Source organism: Macaca nemestrina, chromosome 1 (genome assembly GCF_043159975.1).
Source record: "Macaca nemestrina isolate mMacNem1 chromosome 1, mMacNem.hap1, whole genome shotgun sequence".
Classification (NCBI taxonomy): Eukaryota; Metazoa; Chordata; class Mammalia; order Primates; family Cercopithecidae; genus Macaca; species Macaca nemestrina.
In genome coordinates, this window is record NC_092125.1 from 233,040,866 (window position 1) to 233,067,142 (window position 26,277).

At 63.9% G+C, this 26,277-nt stretch overlaps 3 protein-coding genes across 7 annotated transcripts; 1 reads left to right on the plus strand and 2 right to left on the minus strand.

Annotated features, from left to right (window-relative positions):
- The first annotated feature begins 4,570 nt into the window (after positions 1-4,570).
- LOC105498292 (PPARGC1 and ESRR induced regulator, muscle 1) lies at positions 4,571-11,098 on the plus strand. 3 transcript variants are annotated; one of them, XM_011770300.2, is made up of 4 exons: positions 4,571-4,648; positions 5,543-7,636; positions 9,680-9,805; positions 10,034-11,098. In XM_011770300.2, the coding sequence occupies exons 2-4, from the start codon at positions 5,686-5,688 to the stop codon at positions 10,117-10,119; spliced, it is 2,163 nt and encodes a 720-aa protein (XP_011768602.2). In that variant the 5' UTR covers positions 4,571-4,648; positions 5,543-5,685; the 3' UTR covers positions 10,120-11,098. The 3 variants fall into 3 exon arrangements, with proteins under 3 accessions (XP_011768602.2, XP_011768603.2, XP_024653875.2); XM_011770301.2 differs by having other exon boundaries at positions 4,581-4,658; XM_024798107.2 differs by lacking the exon at positions 4,571-4,648 and having other exon boundaries at positions 4,750-7,636.
- Positions 11,099-11,264: 166 nt separating this feature from the next.
- LOC105498293 (pleckstrin homology domain containing N1) lies at positions 11,265-20,637 on the minus strand. The gene is made up of 16 exons (XM_011770303.3): positions 19,853-20,637; positions 19,669-19,768; positions 16,158-16,304; positions 15,975-16,055; positions 15,820-15,892; positions 15,571-15,698; positions 15,369-15,500; positions 15,166-15,246; positions 14,448-14,523; positions 14,172-14,308; positions 13,279-13,428; positions 12,966-13,103; positions 12,652-12,792; positions 12,242-12,460; positions 11,906-11,954; positions 11,265-11,828 (listed from the first exon to the last, which is right to left on the minus strand). The coding sequence occupies exons 1-16, from the start codon at positions 19,933-19,935 to the stop codon at positions 11,695-11,697; spliced, it is 1,869 nt and encodes a 622-aa protein (XP_011768605.2). The 5' UTR covers positions 19,936-20,637; the 3' UTR covers positions 11,265-11,694.
- Positions 20,638-20,708: 71 nt separating this feature from the next.
- Positions 20,709-25,623, minus strand: LOC105498291 (kelch like family member 17). Of its 3 annotated transcripts, none has more exons than XM_011770298.3 (12): positions 25,414-25,618; positions 24,665-24,924; positions 24,467-24,588; positions 24,147-24,368; positions 23,733-23,918; positions 23,289-23,502; positions 22,953-23,097; positions 22,630-22,797; positions 22,124-22,212; positions 21,951-22,024; positions 21,601-21,782; positions 20,709-21,463 (listed from the first exon to the last, which is right to left on the minus strand). In XM_011770298.3, exons 1-12 carry the CDS (start codon positions 25,521-25,523, stop codon positions 21,235-21,237), a joined length of 2,001 nt encoding a protein of 666 aa, XP_011768600.1. In that variant the 5' UTR covers positions 25,524-25,618; the 3' UTR covers positions 20,709-21,234. The 3 variants fall into 3 exon arrangements, with proteins under 3 accessions (XP_011768600.1, XP_011768601.1, XP_070924447.1); XM_011770299.3 differs by having other exon boundaries at positions 20,710-21,463; positions 23,733-23,849; positions 25,414-25,616; XM_071068346.1 differs by lacking the exon at positions 20,709-21,463 and having other exon boundaries at positions 21,662-21,782; positions 21,964-22,024; positions 25,414-25,623.
- Between the last annotated feature and the right edge of the window lie 654 nt (positions 25,624-26,277).

Genomic DNA, 26,277 nt, shown 5'->3' on the forward strand with positions numbered 1-26,277 from the left:
GTGGGAATAAATAATTCTACAACCACACTGGAAGATGGTTTGGCAGTTTCTCAAAAAGTTAAATATATACCTATCACATGACCCAGCCACTCCAATTCTGAGTATGTACTCAAGAGAAAGGAAAGCTGTGTCTCCACTGCCACCCCCACGTATCTGAGACAGGTCTGACTCCATTCGGAAAGTTGGTTTTGCCGGCCAGGCGCGGTGGCTCACGCCTGTAATTCCAGCACTTTGGGAGGCCAAAGTGGGTGGATCACGAGGTCAGGAGATCGAGACCATCCTGGCTAACACGGTGAAACCCCGTCTCTACTAAAAATACAGAATAAATTAGCTGGGCGCGGTGGCGGGCGTCTGTAGTCCCAGCTACTCGGGAGGCTGAGGCAGGAGAATGGCGTGAACCTGGGAGGTGGAGCTTGCAATGAGCCGAGATCGCACCACTGCACTCCAGCCTGGGCGACAGAGGGAGAATCTGTCTCAAAAAAAAAAAAAAGAAAGTTGATTTTGCCAAGGTTAAGGACGTGCACATGACACAGCCTCAGGAGGTCCCGACGACACGTGCCCGAGGTGGCTGGGGTACGGCCGGGTTTTCTACATTTCAGGAAGACACGAGACTTCAATAATACGTGGGTAATATGTGTAAGATGTATATTGGTTCAGTCCCAAGAGTCGAGACAATTTGAAGAGGGGAGACGGCTTCCAGGTCACAGGTGGTAAAACAAAGGGTCGCATTCTTTTGTGTCTGATTAGCCTTTCCAAAGAAAGCCGTCGGATGTTCCTTGATCTCAGTGAGCAGAGCAGAGGAATGGCTTGGAATTCTGTCCCTCCTGTGTCTGCAGGGAATTTCCCTGTGAACACATCCTGAGGGAGTTAGGCAGTTTTTTTATTTTTTTAAATCTTAGCTGTCTTTTTAAAGACTAGAACAGAAGGCTGGTTGGCCCTAAGCAGTTGCCAGCTTGACTTTTCCGTTTGGTTCAGTGATTTGGGGGATCCCAAGATTCATTTTCCTTTCACACTGCAAACACTTGTACACAAATGTTCATGGCAGTTTTACCTGTGAGAGCCCCAAACTAGAAATAACCCAAATGTCCTTCAACAGAGGAATGGATACAGAAATTGCAGTGTATCCAACAACGGAACACTTTTTATAAAAAGTAACAATGAGCATACACCACAGTGTGGGTGAGCGTCTAAGAAACGCTGTCACCGAGGACAGGCGTGTCCTACTCTTCTGTCCTGTACAAGGAGGGCCCCGTGGATGATTCTAGCCAGCGCGACTTACTCTGCCGGAACAGCAGATTCGTGGTTGCCTGAGCGTGGGGAGGGAAAGAATCAGCAAGGGGCCGAAGGAACATTTGGGAGTGTCGGAGATGTTTGTGGGGGCTCCCAGGGGTATACGTGTCCAAACCTAGCAAACTGCACACTTTAAATAGTTGAAGTGGGCCGGGCGTGGTGGCTCACGCCTGTCATCCAGCACTTTGGGAGGCCAAGACGGGCAGGTCACTTGAGGTCAGGAGTTTGAGACCGGCCTGGCTAACATGGCAAAACCCCATCTCTACTAAAAATACAAAAATTCTCCTGACATGGTGGCGGGCGCCTGTAGTCCCAGCTACTTGAGAGGCTGAGGCAGGGGAATCACTGGAACCTGGGAGGCGGAGGCTGCAGTGAGCCGAGATGGAGCCACTACACTCCAGCCTGAGCGACAGCGTGGGACTCCATCTCAAACAGTAAATAAATAAATACTTGGAGTGTATTACGTGTTAATTATACTTCAATAAAGCTCTAAAAACTGAAAAGGAGGCCGGGCTTGGCGATGGGGCCTGTGGTCCCAGCTACTGGGAAGGCTGAGGCGGGAGGATCGCTCGAGCCTGGGAGGTCGAGGCCGCAGGGAGCTGGGATGGCGCCGCCGCACTCCAGCCTGGGCGACACAGTGAAACTCGGTCTTGCTCCCTGACTGCCGCAGGGTCCAGGGCTTCCACCAGGGCTACGTGGCTTCAGGAAGGGGAGCCTAGTAACCCCCCAAGAGGCGCCCTTCTCGCCCCCTGCCCGCCCAGACGAGGGGCAGGGCCCGGGACCCCCTGACCAGGGCAGGAGCCGCAGAGCCAACCCCGTCCCTGCGCAGTGGGGGGCCTGGTGCCCTCTGGTGGCCGCTGGGGGCACAGCATGCCCCGTCCTCCCAGGGGACTCTGCCCGGCAGGCCCGGGGGCTCCTCTCTGCCTCCACCATAGACCTGGGTTCTTCTTCCTCCCCGGCCGGAGGGGTGCTGCTGCCTGAAGTGCAGGGGGGCCCGGCTATTCCTCATCCTACAGCCGCCATCCCCCTGCCGCTCCCACCAGGAAGGTTCACGACTGGGCTGGAGCGCAGAGAAGGGCTTCCCGCGGAAGCCTCAGGCCAACTCCACTGATAGCTGGTGTGAAAAGGCCTCAGGGTAGGGCCCTTCCCTCCGCAGCCCTAGACCTCCTCCCACAGCTCCCTGCCTTGCCGTGGGCCTCCCTGCCTTTCCTGTCCCAAGCCCCAAAGCCTTCTCATCTCGTGGTGGTCCACGTGGGCCTGGATGCCCACCCAGGATGTGGCGCTGGATCAGCTGGGCGTCCACGTGAAGATAGAGAGGAGCCCCGTGCCCCCCACCTCCCACCGTCCGCAAAAGTCAACGCCAGGTGTGTGGCAGAGCCGAGCGTGAAAGGCAACACAATGAAGTTTTTTTTTTAAATGAAGGAATAGACCAGGCGTGGTGGCTCATGCCTGTAATCCCAGCACTGTGGGAGGCGGAGACGGGTGGATCACGAGGTCAGGAGATTGAGACCAGCCTGGCTAACACAGTGAACCCTGTCTCTACTAAAAATACAAAAAAAATTAGCCAGGCATGGTGGCGGGCGCCTATAGTCCCAGCTACTCCGGAGGCTGAGACAGGAGAATGGCGTGAACCTGGGAGGCGGAGGTTGCAGTGAGCCGAGATCGCACCACTGTGCTCCAGCCTGGGTGACAGAGTGAGACTCTGTGTCAACAACAAAAAAAAAAAAAAAAAAAGGGAATAGGCCAGACGTGGTGGCCCACACCTGTAATCCCAGCACTTTGGGAGGCCGAGGTGGGCGGATCACCTGAGGTCAGGAGTTTGAGAGCAGCCTGGGAAACATGGAGAAACCCCGTCTCTACTAGAAACACAAAATTAGCCAGGTGTGGTGGCGCCTGTCTGTAATCCCAGCTACTCAGGAGGCTGAGGCAGGAGAATCTCTTCAACCTGGGAGGCGGAGGTTGCAGTGAGCTGAGATTTTGCCATTTCACATCAGCCTGGGCAACAAGAGTGAAACTCCGTCTCAAACAAGCAAACAAAGGTACCGTTAAGAGGGTGGAACATGGAGGCAGAGAGGGAGAAGATTCCCCAGTACAAGAGTTCAATGAAGAGCTCGTCCAAAGGAGGAGGCACAGGGAGGCGGCCAGAGCCGAGAGGTGCCACCCAGAAGCAGACGTGCAGCTCCTGCACAACTCCAGCCTCGCCTGGCGAACGGGGCGGCACCTTCTGACGCTGACCCCACGCGTCCTGGAAATGCGAGAGGTTTGCTGAAAGGAGCATTTCCAGACATTCACGGCCACACCGTGTGTGGTAGCTGCAAACTGGAAATTACCCACATCACCACCCACGGGAAACGGCACAGCCGCGTGCGGCATTCACGCAGGACGGCCTCGTCCGCACGGCAGCTGTCTCCCGAGCGCAGCGTGGACCCGAGGACGCAGACGCAGAAAGGGATGCAGGGTGCGATTCCACTTGTGAAAGCTCAGGTCAGGCTGGCCCTGGGTGGCGGGACGCCGTGTCCTGCGGCCTTGTGGTAGCTACTGTCTGGAAAAGCATCGTGTGGCACCAGGCGGCACTTTCCGCACGCCCAGCTCTCGCTGCCACCCCTCACAGTGCAGGCCCCAGTCTCCTAGTCCTGTGCCCTGGACTCCCAAGAACTTCCGGGTCCAAACCCCTCCTTAGAGAGATTCCTGGCCCCCCCAGCCACCCCTCTCCCTACTTCCTTCTCGGGAGAGCTGCCGTCGGAGCTGAGCTCATCTGCCTGTTAGATTGGATGTTTATTGTCGGATCTCTTGCCCTGTCTTCTTGTCCCCTGGCTCGGAACCGGCCTGGGAATGGGCACCGTGAACCCTAAGGTCAGGACAGCCTGGAGGGTGCAGCTGAGCAGAGCTGGGCGTGGGGACACCTGACCCTGACGCTCCCTGGCTGTGTGGCTACACATGAGCCTTCACATGAGCCCCAGAGGTCAGGACAGGGAGGCACAAGCCCTGGCCAGGACACAGAAGCCATCTCAAAAGCAGACCAGGAACATTCCAGGGGTGGCAGGGAGGGCAGGTCTGAGGTTTCACTGTGGGTGGCGGAAGCACGGGAACGGAGCTGCCTGCAGGTCAGCGTCCTCCGGCCTGTGTCTGACCTCACCTCGGCCCGGCCCCGTGCCAGGAAGTCGTTCTCACGTACTGTAGCTGGAGGGCCCTCAAATGCCATCTATTTGTGGCCTGGACCCTGATGGCTGGCACAAGTCACGTGTGACCACAGGGACGCGGTATTTTTGGCACGGGGGTGGAGCCTGTGCAGCCAGCCTAGCACCATGCCGCCCTGGGATGGGCAGCTCAGACCCCCAGCTTGGCCGCCGGGACCCAGGTAGGACAAGGTCAGCTGCTTGCTCCTGACCCAAGGGGTCCCAATGGCAACAACCCCCACAGAGGTTTCTCCAGAGACCAGAGAGGAGAGCGAAGGTCAGTGGGCGGGAAGCCACCATCCCTGGCCTCCGTCTCAGGACTCTGTCCCTGCCAAAGGGACTTCCTACCCCCTGGGTCCAGAGGGGCTGACCTGAGGCCGAGGTCAGTAGGGGTAGACCCGACAGCTGGCTAGGCTCTCCTTGCTTCTCTGAGATGGGGCAAAGGAAGGCACCCTGAGCAGCCAGGCAGGCCTGGGTTGTGCTGCAGACCTCGAGGACGGCCCGAGGTGGTTGCTGGGTCAAGAGACCCATTGCACCCTGCACCTCCTGCCCAGGCTCTCCCTGCTGACCGGGGCCAGCTCTGGTGAGCACCACCTGGAGCTCAGAGAATAGCCTGGCCCAGCCAATGCGATCGGAAGGTCATCACCGAGGGCTGGGCACCTGCTGGGCCCTGCAAACCTCTCCTGTGGCCGGCTGCCAGCTGGGGCGCCCTAGGATGGGCCAGGGCCGCCCGCCTCCCGAGCGCACTGGTCCCATTGGGTGGACCCTGAAAGGTGCTTTGCCGTGTAAAGACAGCTCTGGCAGAAGGTGGAGGAAGTGAGGCCGCCCCAGCTAAGGTGTGATGGGAAACTGAGCGTTCGACCCTGAGGGCGGCTGGTTTTATAACTTCACTGGTAGAAAATCATCCTAGATTCTAGAAACGTAACACACGATGTGATGTAATCATCACACAGCTATCATTTGGGGTGCGTTGGGAATTAGGGTCATGGGAGCTGGGGATCTTCTAACTTGGAAATCGTCACCACTACGTTTGAAGGAAGCGCGACCCTCCCCTCGAGATGTTCTCTTCCTTTCAGGGCCCAGATGGAGCCCCGAGGCGGTGGAACCCCCGGGTCTCGTGCGGCAGGAGCCACATGTGCAGTGTAGTGCCTGGGGCCTGAACCCAGGAAGACCCCACTGGACCCATTCCACTACCCTCCAGTGCCTCTGCTGACCCCACATGGAAAATTTCCAGTACAGCGTCCAGCTGAGCGACCAGGACTGGGCTGAGTTCTCAGCCACTGCCGATGAGTGTGGCCTCCTGCAGGCTGGCCTGGCCTCTGGGGACGAGCCCTTGTCCAGTGACATTGACCAAGGGGACAGCAGTGGCAGCAGTCCCCCCAGGCCCCCGCCTCTCCCAACTGGGCAGCCAGCTGCAGGAGGGCGGAGCTGGCGGGGCTGCGAGGGGGAAGACGTGGCCACACAGCAGCTGGTCAGCAGGTCTCCGTGTGAGCCTGTCTTGGCCCTGGGGACCGGTCAGCAGACACCCAGCACGTCCACACGGGCAGAGGCTCCACCGTCCCTCGGCCCCGGCGCCAGCCCTCCCGGCCAGTGCTCATCCCGCCCTGGTCCGGCGTCTTCTGGAGACCAGATGCAGAGGCTTCTGCAGGGCCCTGCCCCACGGCCCCCTGGTGAGCCCCCTCGGAGTCCCGAGTCCCCTGGCCACAGCACTGGCTCCCAGAGGCCCCCCGATAGCCCTGGAGGCCCACCACGGAGCCCCAGCCGGAAGAAGAGGCGAGCTGTGGGTGCCAAGGGGGGTGGGCACGCAGGGGCCTCTACCTCTGCCCGGACGGGCTCCCCGCTGCTCCCCGCGGCCAGTCCTGAGACGGCAAAGCTGACGGCCAAAGCCAGGCAGGAGGAGCTGGGGCCAGGCCCTACAGGAGCTCCTGAGCCAGGGCCAGATTTGGGCCTATCTACACCCGTCCCTGTGACTGAGCAAGGCACAGACCAGATCAGAGCCCCTCCCCGAGCTGAGCTGCACACGGGGTCCACACCTGTCCAGGAAGCCCACCCAGGTGTCTCATGGGCTAAGTCAGACCTGGCTGTGTCCACACCTGCCTCCGAGCCGCAGCCTGACACGGCTGTGTCCACACTGACTTCTGAGCCTCAGTCCAGTGTGGCCCTGTCTACACCCGTCTCCAAGCTGCAACCTGACACGGACACGGCTGTGTCCACACCTGCCTCCGAGCATGGCCTGGACATGGCCTTGCCGACAGCAGGCCCAGTGGCTAAGCTACAGGTGGCTTCATCTCCACCTGTCTCAGAGGCTGTGCCGAGGGTGACCGAGTCCAGCGGGCTTGGGTCTACCCCTGTTCCCACAGCTGACGCCGCTGGCCCCGCCTGGTCTCCCACCCGCAGAGCTGGGCCTGATGTGGAGACGGAGGCGGTTGTGTCTGCGCCCTCAGCCGGGGCCCCTGGATACCGCTCTGGGGAGCCCGCACTGGGTCTCACCCAAGTCCCCAAGAAGAAGAAAGTGCGCTTCTCTGTGGCTGGGCCCGGCCCCAACAAGCCAGGCCCAGGAGAGGCCTCAGGCCTGGCCCCATCGGCCACAGCCAGGCCCTCAGCCCCCCGGACAGCAACTGGGGGCCACGGGGGGCCCGGAGCCTGGGATGCTGTGGCTGTCGGTCCCCGGCCCCACCAGCCTCGGATCCTCAAGCACCTGCCTCGCCCCCCTCCCTCTGCCGTGATGAGGGCCCGGCCCGGGCGCAGCTTTGCCGTGACCCTCCCAGAGGCCTACGAGTTCTTCTTCTGTGACACCATCGAGGAGGACGAGGATGCTGAGGCGGCAGCAGCCGGTCAGGATCTGGCAGACATCCAGTGGCCGGACATGTGCGAATTCTTCTTCCAAGACGCTGGAGCCCAGAGGCCGAGGCAGCGGGGGTCCCCGGAGCCACTCCCAAGAGCTGATCCTGTACCAGCCCCCGTACCTGGAGACCCTGTGCCCATCTCCATCCCTGAGGTCTATGAACACTTCTTCGGGGACGACAGGCTTGAGGGCGTGCTAGGGCCGGCTGTCCTGCCCCAGCTGCAGGCCCCGGAGCCTCCCAGGTCGGCCTTCCAGGGTGCGGGGCCGGGGACCCCCCTCAAGCCAGCCACAGTAGAGCGGCTCCACCTGGCTCTTAGGCGGGCAGGTACGTGCTCTCGGATCCCCGTCCAGGTCCCAGGCAAACACTGTCCAGGGAGCTTGGCCAGGGAGGGGACCACTGGGGAGGGGCAGGCAGGGCTCAGGTCATCCCCTGGCAGAGGAGCGTGGGGGACCAGCCCCCAGTCACCCCAGGACACAGTCCAGACGGGGTGGCCCAGGCCAGGCGCCCGGGCTGTTCAGGGGGCTGGCTCTGCACTGGCTGTTGCCCTGTGTTCGGGCCCACGGGACGACACCGTCCCTCCCCCAGCCTCTGGCAGGGTTCCCGCCCCGGCCTCGCTGCCTTCAGGGTCAGGCATCTGCGAGGCGACATCTCACACTCATCTCCTCTGGGAGATGCTTCACAGACCAGAAAACGGGGGCTCCACAGGCAGTCCCCCCAGACTGGCCCAACTCAACCAGGTCACCCAAGTCTCAGGCAGAGGAAGCACGGGGCAGATGTGACTCCGACAGACACGTCCAGGGCAGGCGGTTTCCGGGGCAGGCGGCCCCCGGGGCAGGCAGTTCCCGGGAAGACGTGTCCAGGACAAATGTCTCTTACGACAGACATGTCCCAGGGTGGACGTGTCTGGGACAGGCGGTTCCCAGGGCGGGCGTGTGCGGGGCAGGCGGTTCCCGGGGTTGGGGGGAGGCGGTTCCCGGGGTTTGGGGGGGAGGCGGTTCCCGGGATTGGGGGCAGGCGGTTCCCGGGGTTGGGGGGGAGGCGGTTCCCGGGGTTGGGGGGGGAGGCGGTTCCCGGGGTTGGGGGGGAGGCGGTTCCCGGGGTTGTGGGGGAGGTGGTTCCCGGGATTGGGGGGGAGGCGGTTCCCGGGGTTGGGGTTGGGGAGGTGGTCCCTGGGGTGGGCATGTGCAAGGCAGACGGTTCCCTGGGTTGGAGGGAGCAGGGGGTTTCTGGGGTTGGGGGGAGGCGGTTCCTGGGATTGGGGGGGGAGGTGGTTCCCGGGATTGGGGGGGAGGCGGTTCCCGGGATTGCGGGGGGAGGCGGTTCCCGGGATTGGTGGGGGAGGCGGTTCCCGGGATTGGGGGGGGGAGGCGGTTCCCGGGATTGGGGGGGAGGTGGTTCCCGGGATTGGGGGGGGAGGTGGTTCCCGGGATTGGGGGGGGCGGTTCCCAGGATTGGGGGGGAGGTGGTTCCCGGGATTGGGGGGGAGGCGGTTCCCGGGGTTGGGGGGGAGGCGGTTCCCGGGGTTGGGGGGGAGGTGGTTCCCGGGGTTGGGGTTGGGGAGGTGGTCCCTGGGGTGGGCATGTGCAAGGCAGACGGTTCCCTGGGTTGGAGGGAGCAGGGGGTTTCTGGGGTTGGGGGGAGGCGGTTCCCGGGATTGGGGGGGAGGCGGTTCCCGGGATTGCGGGGGGAGGCGGTTCCCGGGATTGGGGGGGGAAGTGGTTCCCAGGGTTGGGGTGGGGGGGAGGCGGTTCCCGGGGTTGTGGGGGGAGGCGGTTCCCGGGATTGGGGGGGAGGTGGTTCCCGGGGTTGGGGTGGGGGGAGGCGGTTCCCAGGGTTGGGGTGGGGGGAGGCGGTTCCCGGGGTTGTGGGGGGAGGCGGTTCCCGGGATTGGGGGGGAGGTGGTTCCCGGGATTGGGGGGGAGGTGGTTCCCGGGATTAGGGGGGGAGGTGGTTCCCGGGATTGAGGGGGGAGGTGGTTCCTGGGATGGGGGGGGCGGTTCCCAGGAATTGGGGGGGAGGCGGTTCCCGGGATTGGGGGGGAGGCAGTTCCCAGGATTGGGGGGGAGGTGGTTCCCGGGATTGGGTGGGGAAGTGGTTCCCAGGGTTGGGGTGGGGGGAGGCAGTTCCCGGGGTTGTGGGGGGAGGCGGTTCCCGGGATTGGGGGGGAGGTGGTTCCCGGGGTTGGGGTGGGGGGAGGCGGTTCCCGGGGTTGGGGGGGAGGCGGTTCCCAGGATTGGGGGGAGGTGGTTCCCAGGATTGGGGGGGAGGCAGTTCCCGGGGTTGGGGCGGTGCAGGGAGTTCCGGGCGGGCATGTGCGGGGCCGTCTCTAAGTGCAGCCATGGGGCTGACGGTGAGCTTCTCTCCTAGCGGAGCTCCGGGGGCCTGTCCCGTCATTTGCCTTCAGCCAGAATGACATGTGCCTGGTGTTTGTAGCCCTTGCCACCTGGGCTGTGAGGACGTCAGATCTGCACACCCCAGACGCTTGGAAAACAGGTTCGGGTGCTGGGGGCAGAGGGAGCTGTGGCTAGAAGCCAGACCGAGGGGCACTGGCAGGACGAGGGGTGCATGGGGGCCCCAGGGCTCTCCCCTGACCTGCTCCTCCTAGGCTGAGCCGTGGCCCTGGCCGCACCGGCCTAGCCCACCCTTTGAGGGCTGGGTCTTGCGGGCAGACGGTGGTCACAGCCAAGCTGGCCCTCAGGAGACCCTGTGCTTCTCTTGCAGTCTTGCTGGCCAACATCGGCACCATCTCTGCCATCCGCTACTTCCGCCGGCAGGTGGGGCAAGAGCGCCACAGCCCCAGCTCCTAGGAGCCAGGCCCGGGCCAGGGAGATGCGGGATGAGGAGATGACCACAGGCACCCAGGACGGGACGAGGTGCCACCCTTGCCCGAGCCCTCTGACCCCTGTCTTCTACGGTGTCCAGGAGGGGGGCGTGTCCTGGTGCTGCTCCCTCGGACTCACCTGAGGATCCAGCCAGTGGCCATGGCCACTCCCCACGCCTGGGAGGGAAGGTGCTAAAGTCTGAGTGGGTGGAGGGAGGCAGGTGGCTGGATAGGAGGGTGGCCAGATTCACAGATGAGAACACAGGGCATTTGGTTAATTTCAGACATGCAATAGTGGGGAGGTCATTTTACTAAGAAGTTATTTGTTGTTTATCTGAAATCACATTTAACCACACCCTGCATTTCTTCCGGGATGCAGTGGGGGCTGAGTGGCAGGACAGGACTTGGACCCTGGAGGGGTCTGAGCAGCGAGAGGCTCTGGTTGGAGCTCGGGGCAAACGGAGGGGCGAGGACACAGGGCAGCCTCCTCACAGGTGGGCCGGGCTGCCAAGGGCTCCAAGGCCCATCACTCTTGATCCTCAAGGGACTGTGGCCAAGGCCTCTCTGAGCTCTGGCCTGAGACAGTGAAGGCAGCCCAGCGGCCCCTGCAGGGTGGGGGTCTGTGGCAGAGCTGTGAGCCCCTCCCTGGGAAGCCCTGGGTGCAGGTGCAGAGGGAGAATTTGGCGGCATCAGACGGAGGGCTGGGCTCCTGGGGTTGTCCTGGCGGCTCCTGTGGGGCAGCTGGGGGCCCACGGCCAAGGGGAGTCAGAGACGAGTTGGGAAGGTCGGTGAGGGGCCGAAGGTGGCAGAGGAAGGGGGCTGCCTGGCTGGGTGCCAGGTGGGGGTCCCCGGGTGGGGGTCCTGCCAAGGCAGTGTGTGCAGGGTCCTCAAGACTGTGGGAGATCCTGGCTGCTGAGCGGAGAACACGTGTACGCGGCACCAATAAAATTCTTTCTTTTCTTTTTCTTTCTTCTTTTCCTCGTTCTCTCTCTCTTTCCTTCTCTTCTCTTCTCTCTCTTCTCTCTTTTCTCTTTTTGTTCTTTCTCGTCCGGTGGTGTCAGCATCTCCCGTGCTGCCCTATGGCGCATGCCCAGGCCATGCAAGGACCCACCCGCCCTCCTCCTTGGGACACCCTGGCCAGTGCTCCTCACACCTTGCTGACCTGTGACCCTCATGCCCTCTGACCTCACATACTCTGACCCTGCTGACCTTTCTCTTTCCTCCGACCTTCACGCCCATGCCGCCCTCCCACTCCCAGTGAGTCTCCCCCCTGACTCCTGGCGAGCTGAGCTGAGGGCCGACCCTGTGGATGGCCAGGACCTCCCTGACCTGTGACCCACCTCGCCAGCCAGGGCATCCTTGGGGTGAGCCCTTCCTGCCCCTCCCTGCCCCGCTGCTGGCACTGAGGAGCAGGAGCCGAGGACAGGCTCTGAACTCAGGGCCCCGGAGACCCCCCATCACACTGGGTTCAGACCCTGACTTGTAATTTGAAGTGGGTTAGAGGGGCGGGTACCCTGGAGCTTGGTGAGGGTGGTCCTGAGAGCCGGCCTCACCATGGCCATCAGATCCACTGCACCAGACCCGCACTGGCCTCAGGCCCTCCAAGCTGGGGGCACTTCCGGTGGGAGGAAGACAAAGTCTCGTCCCAGAGGTGGTCGTAGCCGGGGCCCTGGCTCCTCCTGGAGGACCAGCCATCTATGAGGGAAGGCAGAGATGTGTCAGCCTGTGGGAAGCAACAGGCACTCACCCCAGGAGGCAGGACCCTCACTCACCTGTCAGAGGCAGCCGGGGTTCAGGCAAACCTTCCCTGGCAGAGGAGACCTGGGAAGCCCAAACCGCCAGTCTGAGAGCCAGGTACAGCCCCAGGCAGGGAGCTTGGAGACGGCCGGTCGATGTGCAGATCCCCACCCCCCGGGTTGGCATCACCCACGTCCCCCTGCTCTCCCCCCCAAGTCCCGTCTCCCCACCTCCCTGCTGGCCCCCCCGGTCTCCATCTGCCCCCGTCCTCCTGTTTCCCTCCCCGCTCCCTCAGAGTCCCAGGAGGCCCCACACCAGCGCCCCCAGCACCCCGGAGCGCAGGGCACACTGGCGTGAGGACTGCTACTCACAAGCTGAGGGGAGTCTGGGGGCTGCGGCCCCCCGTCCTTGGCTGAGCCCCGGTGTCTCTGAGAGGCTGTGGACTGCATGACTCCCTTCTTGGAGAGCAAGTGGGGGCCCGAGGGGCTGGAGGAGCTGGAGCCGGGGTCAGAGGCAGGCACAGACACAGGTACCAAGGGGAGTGGGCTCAAGGGCACAGGTCCAGGTGAGCTCTGCATAGCACCGAGGAACTGCCAGGAGAGCCTGGGCTGGGGCCTCAGTGGCATCCAGGGACCCCCAGAACCTCAACCTCCCATCAGAGCCTGAACAGACCTCAGGCTCGGGGCAGCCCCAGACCCAGGCCGAGAGGCACGGTCTAGACCTCCCCAACCTCAGGCTGCAGGCACCTCCCGCCCTTTCTGTCGCCCAGCAGGGGCCTGACCTCCTCCAGGCCCCGGACATCGGTGACCCTGCGGTGGGAGGTGGCGGGGGGCGTGTAGGGGTCAGCATAGAGGGGTGAGTGTGAAGTTTCCGAAGCGTGGTCAGGGGCGTCTGGGCTGTTCTCCAGGCTCAGCCTGTTCAGCTGCAGGGCAGAGGTGGGAGAGATGGGCTTCTCGGCCAGAAGCAGCCTAGGCCACCCCTTCTCTGTGCAAGACACCCCTGGGTGACGCCAGGACAACCAGGCCCAGAGACAGAGGCCAGTGGTGCGGAATGGTGGGAACCAGGCCAGGGGCCGGGTGGGTGTGCTGGGCCCACCTGGGTCAGGTCCAGGTGCAGTGGGGTGGCAGGGCCGCGGCCCTCTGCCCGGGCCTTGCTCCTGGGTGACCGGCTGCTGTTACGTCTCAGCTCAGTCCTCCGTCGGCCAATGCTGGTGCGGTCAGAGTTGGCCTGGTCCTGTGGGGACCACACACCTTCCACAGAGAGCCCCTTGGCCCCTCTCCTGTGTAACTCTCTGAGGCTGCAAGGGGCTCCCTCCAGTCTGAGTTCCCCTGACGAACCAGGGTCCCCAACACACACTTACCCGACAGTCTTCTGTCCCACTTTCGTCTGCCACCCTGTAAGCACTCACCGGTGCGTGCTGGGAGGAGCAGCCCACAGTGGACGGCGCTGAGGACTCAGGCAAGGAGTGGCTGGTGCGTGTGGAGGGGGGCGCCAGGCACCCCGAGTCCCAGCTGGTCCGTCCGCCTGAGGACAGTGAGCCTCGGCCGCTGCCCGTAACCTGGGTGGGCAGCGAGTGGGGGTGAATGAGGGCTGGACCCCCTCCCCACCTGCCCCTGCCTGGACCTACCCTGCTGCCCCCGCTTTTTTCTTTTTGGGACAGAGTCTTGTTCTGTCTCCCAGGCCGAAGTGCAGTGGCACAATCTCAGCTCACGGCAACCTCCGCCTCCCGGGTCAAGCGATTCTCATGCCTCAGCCTGCTGAGTAGCTGGGATTACAGGGGTGCATCACCACGCCTGGCTAATTTTTTGTTTGTTTGTTTGTTTTGAGACGGAGTCTCTCTGTGTCACCCAGGCGGGAGTGAGTGGCGAGATCTCGGCTCACTGCAAGCTCCGCCTCCCGGGTTCATGCCACTCTCCCGCCTCAGCCTCCCGAGTAGCTGGGTCTACAGGCGCCCGCCACCTCGCCCAGCTAGTTTTTTGTATTTTTTAGTAGAGACGGGGTTTCACCGTGTTAGCCAGGATGGTCTCGATCTCCTGACCTCGTGATCCGCCCGCCTCGGCCTCCCAAAGTGCTGGGATGACAGGCTTGAGCCACCGCGCCCGGCCAATTTTTTTGGTATTTTTAATAGAGATGGGTTTCTCCAAGTTGGCCAGGCTGATCTCGAACTCCTGACCTCAAATGATCCGCCTGCCTCAGCCTCCTAAAGTGCTGGGATTACAGGCGTGAGCCACCACGCCCGGTCTGCTGCCCCATTTTTACCACTGCCCAGCACCTGGGCTGTGGGGCCTGCTGATGCCTCACCTGCAGCCCTGGGAAGCTCTCGGCGCCAGGCAGCGGCGGGGCCCCCGCCCTGTGGGTGACGGCACGAAGGCACAGCAGCCAGTGGCTGTAGTCCTCATAGCTGGCGCACACCACGTGGATGGTGTTGATGAGGGGGCCTGGCACACAGATGCTGTGAGGGGCTGGCAGGGTGGGGTGTACCCCTCAGCACCCCCACTAAAGAGCCGGGTGTCCCCCAGGCTCCCGCCCCACCATGGCCTGGCCAGGCAGGAGGCAGAACTGGGGTCAGGGCCCCACCTTCGATCAGGAAGGAGTGGATCTGCTTCTCCTTCTCCTCCAGGTTGATGTGGATGGCACGGAGTGGGAGCTCCCCCTGTGGGGGCGGAGACTGAGGGCCAGGCCTTTGTGGGGGCAGCCCCGGGGCCCCGCCTGGCTTCGTCCCACCCTTGTGCCCTCCAGAGCTTGGCTGGGTACTTGGAGAGGTGGGCACCGAGGCCACCGCCCTGAGGGAGGCCAGTGGGTCCCATATGTCCTGGGGCCACTGCTAGCCCTGGCGGGGGGACCTTCGTTGGCTAGGGGCAGACACACAAAGCCACAGGACTGGCCTCCTGGGGTCCCCAGAGAGGAAGTTGGGCCGGGGGAACCACAGGGAGGGCCCTGTGTTTGTTCCTCAGTGATTGAAGTTTACCATGAGTGCACACCCCCTTCCCGGTGCCCACCCTGGGGGACACAGGCACACACACCCCTCACGGGCAGGCACACATGAGGGAGTCCCCGGGAGGGGCTCTCAGCCCCGTGCTGCCTGCCCCAGGGTGACGGTCAAGAACCTCAGGGTGAGAAGCTCAGGGCGGGCAGGGGCTCCTCCACGTCACGGGGAGACCAGACTGACCAGGACTGCGGGCCTCGCGCTCTGTCTCAACAGGCCCCGAAATACAGGTTCCTCCTGCACGGCCGCCCCCTTTCACCCCCACACAGGTGCCTCCCTGGGGCGGGCCCACAGTGGGGAGGGGCCCACCTTGAAGCAAAGCCCGTCCAGCTCCTCAGAGAAAATGGCCAGGGACGTCGGGTACAGGACCAAGAGCCGGTCCCACTGCTCCTGAGTGGGGGGTGTCAAACGATGCGGGGGCTGAGCTGCTGTGCACCCAGGGCCAGTCCCTGCCCTGCCCAGCACCCTGCACCCCTCCTGTCCCCCTACAGCCGCATGCACCTCCCACCCACCTGTGCGGGCAGGTGCTGCAGCTTGACCCTCGATGCACAGACAGCGCTGCCGCCGGGTTCGTGCCCTGACGCCGTCCGCAGCCGGCTTAGGCGGCGTTGCAGAGTCCAGGGGAGCTCGTCTCCACAGGACCCCTGTGAGGAGGAGGTCAGAGCAGGCTGCGAGGATCTGGGTGGGGAGGGGCGTGGGGTCCCTGGCACTGACCTGTGGCGGTGCCGAGTGGCAGTGTTGCAGCCCCCCAAGGAGGGCCGTCTGCTTCTCCAGGTGGTAAAGCCATCGGTCCAGCTCGGCCCGGCTGGGGCAGAGCACCAGGAGGGGTGCGGGCAGCGGGCCTGCGGGCGGGGCAGAGAGGGCACACACATACACACACATGCCCCACAGCCCACAGGGCAGGCCCCTCTCCAAGTCCTGGGTCACGAGTGCCTCTGGGGGCCCGGGGAGCATCCCAAACACCTGTGATCTGGAAGGCGTGCTCTCGGGACCCCTCCAGCAGGCAGACGCTCAGCTCCGTCAGTGGTAACAGCCCCTGCCAGGCACAGGGTAGGAGCTTCAGGAATCCACGGAGGGAAGGGTGGCCATGGCCCTACCCCCGCCGCCCACTGCCTCACCTGAAAGGTGAGTCCTTCCGAGCCGTGGGCCTGGAAGTACAGGTGGGCGGGGAACAGCTCCAGGTAGCAGTCGCTGACGTCCTGCGCGGGCAGCAGGGTCGTCAGTGCAGGGTCTGGGGAGCCCCAGGCTGGTGGGGATGCTGCACCCGCAGCATGCTCCCCCCGGCCCGGCCCGGCCCCCACCTGGCTGTGCTGGAACCGCAGCTGGACCTTGGCGTAATGTACGACCTTTCCCAGGTTCCTCACAGGCACCCTCCGCCGCGCCTTCTTGAACACACTCAGGAACGGCTGCTCCAGGTTTTCTCGTTGGTTCTGCAGGTCCAGGATGTCCTAGGAGGAGCGGCGCTCAGGGGAGGGGCCTTGCCTGGGCCCCCCACCCCCTCCGCTGGCATCCACACAGCTACAGGACTATAGGCATGGTCTGCCTGTGCACAACCACCCAACATATATGTGAAGAACAGCCTCCCCCAGGCATAGAACCTGCACACTCAGCCTCTCCACAGGAAAACAGTCATGGCAGAACTTACACACACACGTGCATACATATATACACACGTGCACGTTTGCATACACGTACATGCACACACCCCCGATACGTGCACATACAGGCAACATGCATGTATCCATATATGCACACACACACATACACGTGCATACACGCACATATGTGTACACGTACACATAGACACACACATGCCACACAATACAGACACATACAGATGCATACACACATGTACACACACATTCACGCATACGCATGGATACACACGTGCACACATATGCACTTGCACACATACAGATGCATACATGTCCACACACAGACATACACCAAAACACACATGTATACACATACACGTGTCACATGCACATATACACATGTGCGCACACATATACACATGTACACACACATGCATGCACTGCACACATACACATGTACACATGCGCACACATACACACATGCACACCGATACACATGTGTACACACATGCACGCATATGCATACATACACACATGCACACGTACACTTGCACACACATGCACACACATGCATACATGCATACACATCCACATACCAATACACCAACACACGTATACACATACACGTGTGCACACACGTGTGCACATGCATATACACACATGCATACACACATGCATGCACACATACACAGTGCACAAATACGTGCACACACACGCACATATACACATGTGCATACACATGCACACATACACATACACACTTGTGCACACACTCATGTGCGTGCATACACACACACACAGACACACTTCCCCACACAGAGCTGCCTGGTCTAGTGGTAGAGATGGTGAGATTTGAACTCAGTGGATTAAATCCTATCTTCATTATTTCCTAAGCTGTGTAACATGTCTTTGGTTATTCAACCTCTGAAGACTTGTTAGAAGAATTTGGGGGTGTCTGGGTAACACTCAAAACCCTCCCACGTCTCCAGTATTGGCTGGTAAACGTTTAACACCTGGTTCTACAAAAAACAGACACAGAAACACACCAATGCCCTGATTTGTAACGTTTGTCAATTTCCTCAGTGTCAATGTTCTCAGCGCCGCCCATTTCCAGCCCCCAGCCTGAAAGATGTGAGGAGATTTCCGGGGTCGATCCCCTGAGTGTGTGCTGGCCGCTTGCTTAGGTGACAGCCGGGTCCTGGCAGTGCCCCGAGGGGTCAGACCCCCGCTCTCCGGCCACTGCATGTGCTCTTCCCGCTTTGGGGACCGCTCAGTCCCCACCCCCTTCCTTACCCGCTTTGCAGCTTTGCTCAGACATCACCTGCTCCAAGAGGTCCTTTTCTGAAAGCCCCTCTAAAATTCCAGCCTTCCCTGATCCTCTGCACCCATCCCCGCTGTTTTTCTCCTTAGCACCAACCCCACCCTTCTCACTGGATCTTCTATTCATTTGCCCCATCGTCTGGGAGTGGGAGCACCGTGAGAACAGGGGTTGTCTATTCCGTTCAGTTCTGTGTCCCCAGAGCCTAAGGCAGGGCCTGGGATGTGCTGTGGGTATCACTACATGTGCTGAGAGGGGAGAGGAATCCACATCCATGCCACACTTAGCCAATCCTGGCACAGTCCTCTACAAATGCAGGCTTTGATCACCAGGCTAGAGATCAGAAAGGGGACGGGTGTGAACCTGGGGCTGGAGAGCTCTGTGATCCACAGGCTCAGGGGCAAGTGGGAAGGTGTCCTGTTCCCTCTAGGAGCTGGCAAGGGCTACCTGCAGTGCTGCTGTGCCCTGGCCAAGCTTAGCTGCCCCTGAGCAGGCCCAGGAATGTGAACAGACAGACGCATAGGCTTTCCCGGCCTCCCGCCTCTGGGTGGGGCCTCCTGTACCCACACCCAGCGTGGGAACTGATGCCGGGTAGGCACCTATGAAAAATAGGCCACAGACCAGGAAGGGCCACACAGCTAGCCCTGCAGCCCAGCTCAGCCTCGGGGCCCCAGGGAGGACTCAGCCTGGAGCCGGCAGAGCCAGCTCACAGCACTGGGTGCAGAGCCCAGGCACAGGGCAGAGGAGCACTGGCTCCAGGACTGGCCCCGAGCTCCTCCCCCAGCCCCATTTCCTGAGGCTCAGCGGGTTCCCTCTCTGGCTACCATGTCCTGGCAAGGGAGGACCACTAGGGCCACCCACCACACCTCATAGGACCCTACCAGGGTCCCACTGCATGTCCTGGGCCTGGACAGAGAGAGCAGCGTCTGAGATGCAGCCAAAGGGACCCCACCCCTAGGCCAGCCTGGCTCCCTCTGCCTGCCCACTCCTCTGAGGCAGTGTGGTTTCCAAAACCAGCACCTGTTGTCTGCAGGGAACCCTGAAACTCTGCAGGTCAGGAGAGGGTATGGCACGAGCCTCCTGCGTGGCGGGGGCATGTTGGCAACGGGGTCTGCACGGCCACACCAGCTGCTGGACCTAGGAGTGCAGGGCAGGGGTCCTCTCCCCCAGACGCTCTTAGGGCCTGCACATAGCATCCAGCCTGCCTGACAGGGGTGCCGTGGGGGTTCCTCCTCCTGTGCCCTCAACCCAGCACCAGGCACATCTGAAAGGGGCTGGGCATCTACCCTGTGAAGACCCTTAGTCCTACGGGGGCCTGGGCGGGGGGATGGGCATGGGGGTTCTTCTGCTCCTTCCACGACGGAGAGGTGGCCTAGTGTGTGCTCGGGAGATGCCTCCTTGCTGCGTGGCCTTGGCAGGCTGGGAGGAGGCCCTGCGGGCACAGAGGGGTTGCTGTGGACAGGGCAGCCGTACCCAGCAGCAGCTTCCTGCGGGACACCCCGTCAGAAACAGGCCGCGGGTAGGTGGCCGGCTGGCTCACTGCTCACCTGAAGCCCCTTACTGTCAAGTGACACGACCAGCACGACCCCAGCCCCACTGCAGCGACAGAGACGCGTGCGCCGGGCCCCTGCGGGAGGAGGTCCCGGGAGGCCCCGCCCGCGGCCCGCCCCGCCCAGCTCGCTCCCGACTGACTCAGTCCTGCGTCGCGGTTTCGCTCTCCGCTCAGACTTTCGGCCGTCTGAGCTCCCCAGGGCGGGGCAGTCAGCGTCCGCTCCTCACCTAAGGGGGTCTGAATCCCCCCGGGCCGAGGGGAAGACCCTGGACTGCACGGACACGCGGCACACACGCGCGGGCAGAGCCACGCTCCCAGACCCCAGCCACCGCGTGCGCCGCGCTCACCGTGCCCGGGATGTAGTGGAAGAGCTTGTTGGCGGCGGCGTCCCCGCTTCCAGCAGCCTCGGGGCCCAGCAGGCCAGCCGGCATCCGTGCGCCGTCCTCTCTGGGGACAAGGCAAGGGAGCTCGTGGCCCCGGAGCGGGTGGGGGAGCCCCGTGCCCAGGTGGCCACACCCACACCCCGCTCACCTGTTTCCCTTCAATGAGGGCTTTCTGGAGAAGGAGGCCCGGAGCCTCCTGGGGGCCTGAGGGACACAATGGCTGTTCCCCATGGCCAGAGTCGTGCAGGTCGGCAAGTCTGGGTCCCTGTCCACAGCCTCCTGCCCCCGCCTCCCACAGGCAGGCGGGGCTCTGGGACGTCCCGCCCGTCACCCAGGGCTGGGCGGGGGTGGAGCCATTCTGGAAGAGGCCTGGCCCCTACCTGAGCCGTCCAGGTCTCTGCCCTGGGCCCTCCACACCGAGGGGCCAGCCTTGGGGCGATCTCCCCTCTGGCCCAGACAAGGCCTCCAGTGTGCAAGGGGCACCCCACTTGCCTGTGCTCAGGCTTTGTGAAATTGGGGCCACCTTCCAGCACCCCCCCAACAATGTGCACACACATCCTGTTTCCATCTAAACCCTGGCCGGCCTGAGTCACCGGTGACTGCAGGGAGGGCTGAGGCAGGAATTCCAGCGTAGGAGACAGTGCCCAGAGCCACCCCAGCCTCCCCTCCTGCCTGGGCTCCCTCACCAGACCCGTCAGGGTCCTCAAGGCTTAAGGGGACTCTGGGAGGCCACGTGCCACCTAGGCGGCCAGGACAGTCAGCATATGCAGGGGCAGTGCTGTCCTCCCCCGCCACACCCCCAGAGCCCAAGACGTGGCGGGGACCTCAGCCTCAGGACCCAGCCCAGGCAAACCCCACCTACAGTGGGAGGGACTCCATGGCCCCCACCCTCCCTGGATGCACAGCTCTGCCTTGTAGCCCCCAGACACCAGTGCAGCATCTCAGGCCACCCGCCCACGCCCCTCACCCTGGACCCCCAGATAGGACCCAAAGTTGCGCAGCTGCCCCACAAGCCAGAGAGATGCTCAGCCTGGGAAGCCCCAGAAATGTTTATTGTTCAAGTTGGGATTGTATTGCTGTGTGGGGCCCGAGTGCACACGTGTGCACCCACTACAAGATCCAGGGAAGACGGCACAAAGCAGACGATGACAGGAAGGACACCTGCTCCCCACCCTTCCCGGGACCCCGCCGTGTGCAAAATTCGAGCTGGGGTCTGCAGCTGCTTGGAAAGCCCCAGGGCCTCTGGCTCCGCGGCCTGCAGGGTCTGAGCAGGCAATGGCCCTGGGGCAGCGAGGCCCCGACCTGGTCACTCCCGGCTGCCCGCCATGCAGGCAGTGGAGGGGAGGACGGGCGGCCGCAGCACTGCTCACCCCTCAATAAATAAGATAAATAACTAAATAAATAAACAACTAAATATAGACACGAAGGAATGGACGCAGAGACGTGAACAGAAGATGCAAGATGTCCCTGGTGGGGGCCACGGCCCCCTTAAGGCATGTGGGAGGCTGCAGGCCTCTGGGGGTGGGGGGGTCAGAGGCTGGTGGAGGACACGGACAGCGTGGGCGAGGACGGCGGCGGGAAGTTGAGCAGCTCCAGCACCGCCACACCCACACTGCTACGCCGTGTGAACATGCAGGACGCGGCCACCCACTTGTTGGTCCTCGGGTTGTACTTCTCGATGGAATTGAGGCTGGAGCTACCATCGTTACCCCCCACGGCGTACAGCCATCCATCCATGGCCACCAGGTCGTGCGTGCTCCTGGGGGGCAGGCGGGGTGAGCCCCTGGCTGCAGGAAGGGGTGTGGGGGGAGGGGCCGCGCCACGAGAAGCAGTGGGGGCGGGACATGCCCCCTGAAGTGGGGAAACCCCTCCCCACAGCGCAGCCCCACTGCGGACCTGCGGATGTTCATTGGCGCCACGCTCTCCCAGGCTCCGGCCTTGGGACTGTATCTCTCTACCGAGTTGAGGCAGCTGGTCCCGTCGTTGCCCCCTGCCACGTACAGGGCACCCTCCAGCACGGCCACACCTGCTGAGCTGCGTCGGCTTAGCATGGACGCCACGGACGACCAAGCGTTCACCTGGGGGCAAGGGTGTGGGCTGGAGGCAGACCCGCCACAGGCATCCCTCCCCTGCCGCAGCCCCAACTCCAGCGTGGGGTGTCAGGAATGGGTGGGATGTGGGTGACCAGAGAGGGGAGGGCCCCGCAGCGCACAGGAGGGGGTGGCCAGGAGGGGTGCACTATGCACCTGGGGCTCATACTTCTCCACAGTGGCCAGGTGTGAGGAGCTGTCGTAGCCGCCCACGGCATACAGGTTCCCATCTGCGGAAAGTCAACATGCCCGTGGCACTTCTGCTGGCAGTGGGGTCTCCAGGGTGGGGGAAGGTGGGGACCCCCCCCCAGGCAGGCCCCATCACCCACCAAGCGTGGCCACTCGCACATAGCGCCTCCGGGTGCTCATGGCAGCGACGGATGTCCACGTTCCGGTCAGGGGGTCGTAGCGTTCAGCACTGTGGGCACCAGGACCGCCACAGCTCAATAGAGACAGAAAGGCGTCCCGGCCCCAGGACCTGCCCTCCCCAGCAGAACGGCCGAAATCTTACCCTAGGAGTCACAGAGACTCAGACCGCAAAGTCCTACCAGCCAGGACCCGCAGGTGGGCACAGGCCCCTGGCTGCCTGGAAAAGCCTGGGCGTACACCCACCTGGGCCCAGCCTCTGGACCGGAGGTAGGGATCCCAGAGAGGAAAGGGGACTGGGGCAGCAAAGCCAGTTCAGGCCCAATGTGGCCGTGGCCTGGGGTGAAGCAGCCTCGCAGATCACCCCCTTTAACACCCCGTCAGATACGACCTCCACGATGGTGACACAAACTTGCCTCTTGCGAGGTGGACCCTACAAAGCCACTGGGGCCCCAACCCCAATTACTACCTGTTCAGGCAGGAGGCCCCGTCATAGCCGCCAGCCGAGTACAGGAGTCCGTGCAAGGCGGCCACACCCAGGCAGCTTCGCCTCGTGCCCATGGACACCTCCGGCTGCCACGTGTTAGTCACGGGATCGTAGGACTCCACGGTAGCCAGGTCTGAGGTCCCGTCATAGCTAGCAGAATTAACCCACTGCAGGTCAAGACTGGCCTGGCGGGCATGCGCCAGACCCGACCCCAGTCCAGCCTCCAGGCTTACCCACCCACGGCATACAGCCGGTCCCCATGGGGCACACACCAGACCTGACCCAAGTCCAGCCTCCGGGCTTACCCGCCCACAGCATACAGCCGGTTCCCCACCGCAGCCACTCCCACCCGGGCCCGGCGCGTGGACATGGAGGCCACCACGTGCCAGCGGTCGGTGCGCGTGTCATAGGCCTCACAGTCTCCGTGGATGGCAAACAGGCTCCCACCGCCTGGGGAGGGCAGGTGGAGACGGGACTCGTGAGTGGATCCCACTGCTGGGCCACACCCCGGGCTCCTGGAGAGGCCCCTGGATGGAGGGGCGGAGGGGCAGGTCAGGACCTGACCGGCACAGGTGGGGTGGGCTTGTGCTGGTGGGGAGCAGAAGGCACAGGGCAGGAAGGAAAGGGGCGGGGAGCCATACCCACAGCAAAAAGCACAGGCCCGGCCCCCTCACAGCGCCGGGGCCGCGTGCGGCTGGTGCCTAGGACGCCCCTCTGCTCGGGCAGCAGGTGGAACTTCAGGGCCTCGATGAGAAGGTCCTTGCAGTCAGGGTGGTGCCTCACCAGGCTCTCGGCATCCACGTGGCCCAGCAGGAAGTCGCGGCTCAGCAGAGGCAGCCGCACACACTTCATGAGCTGGGGCGCAGGGAACACTACGCTCAGGCGGGACCCTCGGGCACACTGGGCCCCAGGGCTGAGACAACCCCCCAGACGCCTGTACCACCTGTGTGACGGGTTTTTCTTCAGACAGGGTGGGTACCATCCCCACGGAATCCCTGAACTCGGGAAAGATCAGGGCGCACCAGGCCCTCAGCCACCTGCATGCCCTCCTGGATGCTACGGGAGCCCCCGGGGCCGGGCCTCACCCGTGGGACATGCTGCCTGCGGGCGTCCACGTCATGTTTCACCCAGCTCAGGACTGCTCGGTAGACCTCCTCCTCCGAAGGCACGTTTAGGCTGTCACTAGAGACCAGTTCCAGCACCTGGGGGTGGAGGTCCTCAGACCTGAGATCTGGGGAGGGTCCTGTGGGCCCAGGGAGCCCCGAAGATGCCTAGGAGGAGGGTCGGGGGTGGGGGCTGAGTGTTCATACTGGGAGGGGCTGAGCAGAGTCAGGAGCCACAGACGAGGCTCCTGGGGGGCCTCCGTCCAGGAGGGTCTTGGGGATGCACAGCGGGCACTAAGGATTGTGAGCAGGGCTGCATCGGGACAAAATGGGGTTGGGAGTCAAAAGCAAAAACGGGTGGGGTGGAGGGCGCCGGCTGGGCCCACCAGCTGTTACCTGTTTCAGGGGCAGCAGCATAAACTCTTCGGTCTTGGCCACGTCCACGAAGTGCTGCAGGACGTACCTGTGGGCGGCCTTGAGCAGGTCGCTGCAGGAGTGCGCATCGGCAAAGCCCCGGATGCCCAGGCAGTTGGAGGGGTCGAGCTGACTCAGCAGGAACTTGCAGCAGGCGTCTCGGACGCCATTCAGCTGCAGGAGGCTGGCGGCTGGGAGCAGAGTCTACGGGGCACCGAGATGCGGGTGAGGGAGGCACAAGGTGGAGGGCAGCGGGATCTGGCTGAGAGGACTTCACCGGGCCCCAGGGGAGGCAGCCTCACCTGCACGTTGCCCTCGCCCACCACGATCTCAGCCGTGTACGCAAACTGCACCAGCTGGTCCAAGGCCTGAGGGTCGATGTCGTGCAGCGTCACGTGGGTCTGGCGGCTCTCGCTCATCTCATCTGTGGGGACAGCGTGTCAGAGGGGCTGACCCGAGGGACCCACGGAGTCCCCAGCGCCGCGCAGGCGGGTACTTGCTTGTGAACATGGCGTGGAAGTACGGGCTGCAGGAGGCCAACACCACTTTGTGTGCACGGATCTCCTTGGCGGCCACGTGCAGGACGATGTCGCACAGGAGGCCGCGCTGGCGCATGCGGCTCATGGCCACGAAGGCGTCGTGGTAGTGCCGCTTGGAGTTGTGGGCCACGCTGTGGCCCTCGCGGCTCAGCAGCTGCACGGCTCCCTCCATGGGGGCTGCGGGCCGAGCCTGCCGGGGCCGCGTGCGCTCTGCCTCGGGGCTGCAGGGGGCGGGCGGGTCAGGCTTCGCCCGGCTGGCGCTGCCCGCCCGCCCTGGTTGCCCTGGAGACTCTGGGCCGTGCCCGGGCAGCCCGCGGGGACCCAGCCCCTGGTGCGACGGGGGCGCCGGCAGCCCTCGCCTGACCTCCGCCAAGGACCCCCGCCCCGCGCGCGCCGCGTCCAGGCCTGCGCTGCGCCCCTGCTCCCCCGGGCGTCGTCAGAGCCCCGCGCCTGGCCCCGCTCCCCGGCGCCCCCACGAGCTCAGCTCCTCCGCGTTCCCAGCCGCCCTCTCGGGCCCGCAGCGGGAGCGGCGACCTGGGAGCGCGGGGCGCCGGTGGGGACGCTACTCCGGGCCGACCCCGCTCCGCACCCAGGTCCCGACCTCCCCGGGCCCTCGGGAGCGGCCCCCGCCCCTTCTGCGAACGGACGCGAGGGCGGGGGCCGGGCAGGTCCCGAGGCCGCCCCCCGCGCCCCGACCCCCGCCCACTCACGCCGGCGGCTGCGGCGGTGGCGGCGGCGGCGGCGCCTCGGGCCCAGGCCCCGGGCTGCCGTGCTCCGGGCTCTGCGTCCTGCCGGCCGGGCGCTCGCTGCGGGGCTGCATTCGGCTGCCGGACCCGCCGCCGATTCGCGGAGAACGCGCGGGCGAACCGACGCGGAGACTGCCGGAGGGCTGCTCGGCGGTGGCGGCCCGCTCGCGTCGCTCAGTCCCGCCGCTCCCGCCCGCAGCCGCTGTTTCTCGGCGCCGCCCGCCCCGCCTGCCGAGAGGCTTCGGGGACTAGATGTTGGACGCGGATCCTTCCAGCGCCGCGCCCCGGGTTCGCCGCCTCCTCCGAGAAGCCCCCTAAAGGCCCCACCCTCATCCTCCTCCAAGAAGCCCCCCAGGGCCCGCCATCCTCCTCCTCCGGGAAGCCCCCCAGGGCCCGCCATCCTCCTCCTCCGGGAAGCCCCCCAGGCCTCGCCCTCCTGCTCCTCCGGAAAGCTCCCCAGGCCCCACCATTCTCCTCCCTCGGGAAGCCCCCCTAGGCCTTGCCCTCCTCCTTCTCCGGGAAGCCCCCCAGGCCTCCCCCTCCTCCTCCTCCGAGAAGCCTCCCAGGCCTCACTCTCCTCTGGGAAGCCCCCACAAGCCTCGCCCTCCTCCTCCCCCAGGAAGCCATCCCCGCCCCCTTGACCCCCTAACTTGCTCTCCTCCGGGGAGCCCCGCGGCCCCGCAGCACCAAGAGGCCAAATGGGACCCCGAGGCCACTCCGCCCGCGTCCCTCACTCGCCCTTTCAGCGCCAGGGCTGGCGGAGCCGCGCCTGCGCCCCAGGGCGCCCCTGTCGTGGGGTCTGGCTGTCCAGGCCCGCGGGCCCCGGTG

Coding starts and splice junctions, on each gene's coding strand:
- LOC105498292 (XM_011770300.2), top strand. CDS start 5,686: ATGGAAAATTTCCAGTACAGCGTCCAGCTGAGCGACCAGGACTGGGCT. Junction 7,637..9,679: donor CCTGGCTCTTAGGCGGGCAG/GTACGTGCTCTC, acceptor CTTCTCTCCTAG/CGGAGCTCCGGGGGCCTGTC. Junction 9,806..10,033: donor CCCAGACGCTTGGAAAACAG/GTTCGGGTGCTG, acceptor CTTCTCTTGCAG/TCTTGCTGGCCAACATCGGC.
- LOC105498293 (XM_011770303.3), bottom strand. CDS start 19,935: ATGGGGAACAGCCATTGTGTCCCTCAGGCCCCCAGGAGGCTCCGGGCC. Junction 14,524..15,165: donor TGGACGGGCTTTGCTTCAAG/GTGGGCCCCTCC, acceptor CCGCCCCCACAG/GGGGAGCTCCCACTCCGTGC. Junction 12,793..12,965: donor TGCACCTGGACCTGACCCAG/GTGGGCCCAGCA, acceptor TCTGCCCTGCAG/CTGAACAGGCTGAGCCTGGA.
- LOC105498291 (XM_011770298.3), bottom strand. CDS start 25,523: ATGCAGCCCCGCAGCGAGCGCCCGGCCGGCAGGACGCAGAGCCCGGAG. Junction 23,503..23,732: donor GCAGGCAGCATGTCCCACGG/GTGAGGCCCGGC, acceptor CCTGCGCCCCAG/CTCATGAAGTGTGTGCGGCT. Junction 22,025..22,123: donor TGTGCGAGTGGCCACGCTTG/GTGGGTGATGGG, acceptor GACTTTCCGCAG/ATGGGAACCTGTATGCCGTG.